Source organism: Anas platyrhynchos, chromosome 34 (assembly GCF_047663525.1).
Source record: "Anas platyrhynchos isolate ZD024472 breed Pekin duck chromosome 34, IASCAAS_PekinDuck_T2T, whole genome shotgun sequence".
NCBI lineage: Eukaryota > Metazoa > Chordata > Aves > Anseriformes > Anatidae > Anas > Anas platyrhynchos.
This window is the reverse complement of record NC_092622.1, coordinates 3,103,237-3,106,279: the sequence shown is the minus strand read 5'-3', so window position 1 is coordinate 3,106,279 and position 3,043 is coordinate 3,103,237. Positions and strand designations below refer to the sequence as shown.

At 50.0% G+C, this 3,043-nt stretch overlaps 1 protein-coding gene across 1 annotated transcript; it reads right to left on the bottom strand.

Annotated features, from left to right (window-relative positions):
* Positions 1-906: 906 nt before the first annotated feature.
* LOC140000859 (olfactory receptor 14C36-like) lies at positions 907-1,866 on the bottom strand. Its single transcript, XM_072031826.1, has one exon. It carries the CDS (start codon positions 1,864-1,866, stop codon positions 907-909), a length of 960 nt encoding a protein of 319 aa, XP_071887927.1.
* Positions 1,867-3,043: the final 1,177 nt, after the last annotated feature.

Sequence of the window (3,043 nt, the reverse complement as noted above, 5' to 3'; positions counted from 1 at the left end):
GGGTAGCAGAGGCCAAACTCACTGTTCTGCAAGAAGAGTTCAGAAGCTTCCCCATGATAAATAAGAGCTAGTTCCAGCTAACTCCAGAAGGGAACAACAGCTGGCCAGAGCCAAGCCAATTAGCAATGCTGGTTGAACCTGCCTGAGCACACACAGAAGAAAGGGAAAAAAAAAATGCTGCACAGCAGCAGCTAGAAGTGAAGAGTGAGAAAGAATCTTACAGACACCAAGTTCACTGCAGAAGGAAGGCTGGAGGTGTTCCAGGTGCTGGAACGGAAGATCCCCTGAGGTACATAGCCATGGCTGTCCCACATGGAGCAGGGCAGATCCCCTGAGGCCCATGGTGGAGCAGGCTGTTCCCCTGCAGCCTGTGGGTCCCATGGCAGAGCAGATCTCCACACTGCAGCCCATGGAGGAGTCTTGTAGTAACACAATAAATTGTCTTAATCACCCTACACTGAGTCTGATTCACCCATGACTGCCACAGGTGAGTGCTCTGCCTGTCCCTCGAATGAACCCTGAAAGCATTTTTTATTCTATTTTCTCCATCTTTTCCTTGGAGGAGGAGGGGTGAAAGAGTGGTGTGGTGGAGTTCAGCTGCCCATGAGTTTGAAACCACCGCCATGCTCAGCCATGTTGTTGGCATTAGCTTTGAAAGAAGAGGCAGGATTTCAGGCAGTATACTGAGGTGATACCTTTTTATTACACAGATACTAAGAGACAGTAAGTGGTGAAATACAGGGAGGCAAATGATGTTCAGATTAAACAGAGCAGTTTTATTCCTCAGTGGATATGGTGATAAATAAAAATCATTTTTCTAAGAAATGAAAGAGTGGGAATGACGCTCAAGATTAAAAACAAACAAACAAACAAAACCCAATGATAATGAAACAAGTATCCAGGAAATCACTTTTGGAAAAATACCGGAAATTTACCAATATTCACAAACATCCATGAAATCACTTTCCTAACAGCATACTTAAGCTCCCTGTTCCTCATGCTATAGATGAGGGGGTTCAGAGCTGGAGGCATCACTGAGTACAGAACTGCCACCACCAGATCCAGGTCTGGGTAGGAAATGATGGGGGGCTTCAGATAGGCAAAAATTCCAGTGATGACAAACAGGGAGACTACAACCAAGTGAGGGAGGCACATAGAAAAGGCTTTGTGCCGTCCCTGCTCAGAGGGCATCCTCAGCACAGCCCTGAAGATCTGAACATAAGAAAAAAGAATGAAAACAAAACAGCCAGATGCTAAAGAGATACCAACCATGACAACCCAAACTTCCCTGAAGTAGAAGTGTGAGCAGGAGAGCTTGAGGATCTCAGGAACTTCACAGAAAAACTGGTCCACAGCATTGCCTTCACAGAGGGGCAGTGAAAATGTATTGGCAGTGAGCAGCAAAGCATTGAGAACCCCACTGCCCCAGGCAGCTGCTGCCATCTGGGCACAAGCTCTGCTGTCCAGGAGGGTCCAATAGTGCAGGGGCCTGCAGATGGCAATGTAACGGTCATAAGCCATGATGGTTAGAAAAGAATATTCTCCTGAAAACAAGAACAGGAAAAAAAAGAACTGTGCAGCACATCCTGAGTAGGAAATGGCCCTGGTGTCCCAGAGGGCATTGGCCATGGCTTTGGGGAGAGTGGTGGAGATGCAGCCCAGGTCAAGGAGAGCGAGGTTGAGGAGGAAGAAGTACATGGGGGTGTGGAGGCGGTGGTCGCAGGCTACAGCGGTGAGGATGAGGCCGTTGCCCAGGAGGGCAGCCAGGTAGATGCCCAAGAAGAGCCCAAAGTGCAGGAGCTGCAGCTCCCGTGTGTCTGCGAATGCCAGCAGGAGGAACTCTGTGATGGAGCTGCTGTTGGACATCTGCTGCCTGTGTGTATGGAGATCTGCAGAGACAGGAAAAGACCCTCTCCCTGCCGTACTCCCAAAATTTTCATTCAGTTCATGAACTACCAAGTGTACAGTTCAGGAGTCTGAGAGATGTGCTCAAACTTGACAGATGCTTTTCTATTTCTTGCTCCATCCCTTCTCCCTCCTCCCACCCTCAGACGTGGAAAATGAAAACAGCTCAGGAAATCTCTGCCTCGTGAAAAACTTCCCCTGCCGCTGCCCTGGTTAAGATGTGGGGCCGTGAGCAGCCCTGCCGCATGCTGCACCTTCCTGACAGCAGAAGGACTTGGCTCTGCCAGAGGTGGCTCCTTCCACCTGCAGCTTTTCCCCTGCTTTGGTTTAACCCAACAGGCAGCCAAGCACCGTACTGCCTTCACACACTCCCCTCAACCCCCACACTGGCATGGGGGAGAGAATCGAAAGAAGGGTAAAAATCTGGAGAGAAAGATTTTAATAGGACAGAAAATGAAGTGATAATAACAACAATAATATGCATGGAAAATTACAGTTATTCAATTGCTCACCACCTGCTGTTCGATGTACAGTCGGACCCTGAGCAGCAGCAGCACCCCTCCCAAAACTCCAGACAACTTCCACAGTTTCACAGTTCAGCATGACGCCATGTGAATATCCCTTTGGCGAGCTAGAGTCAATTGTCCTGGAGCTGTCCCCTCCCAGCTTCTTGTGCACCCCCTGCCTCCTTGCTGCCAGGGTGGTATGAGAAGCTCAAAGTTCATTGGTTTGGAGTAGCAACTGGTCTGCAACAACTAAAATATCAATGTGTTATCAGCATTGTTCTCATCCTAAACCCACAAAACATCAGCCCCAAGCCAGATACTAGGAAGAAAATTATGCGAGCAGAAACGAGTACATTCCCTACAGTGACCTGGGCAGCTCCCCCGGGCAGGCTGAGTGCTGAGACTGGCAGGCAGCAGAGGCACTGCCCCAGCACACAGCCCCTGGGACACAGCAGGGACCCTGCTCTGCACCACAGCCCTGGGCACCCCTGCCTGTACCCCCAGCTTCTCCTTCCTCCAGGAACTGCGGCTGCATTGCCCTCCAGCCAGAGACTTACCGGGTTCAAGGCTGGGAAGTGTTCTCCCCCAGTGAGCTCTGTGCATCCTGCCACTTCTGCCTGCCTTTAAGCACT

Excerpts from the sequence above, each read along its gene's own strand:
- LOC140000859 (XM_072031826.1), bottom strand. The coding sequence starts at position 1,866 with ATGTCCAACAGCAGCTCCATCACAGAGTTCCTCCTGCTGGCATTCGCA.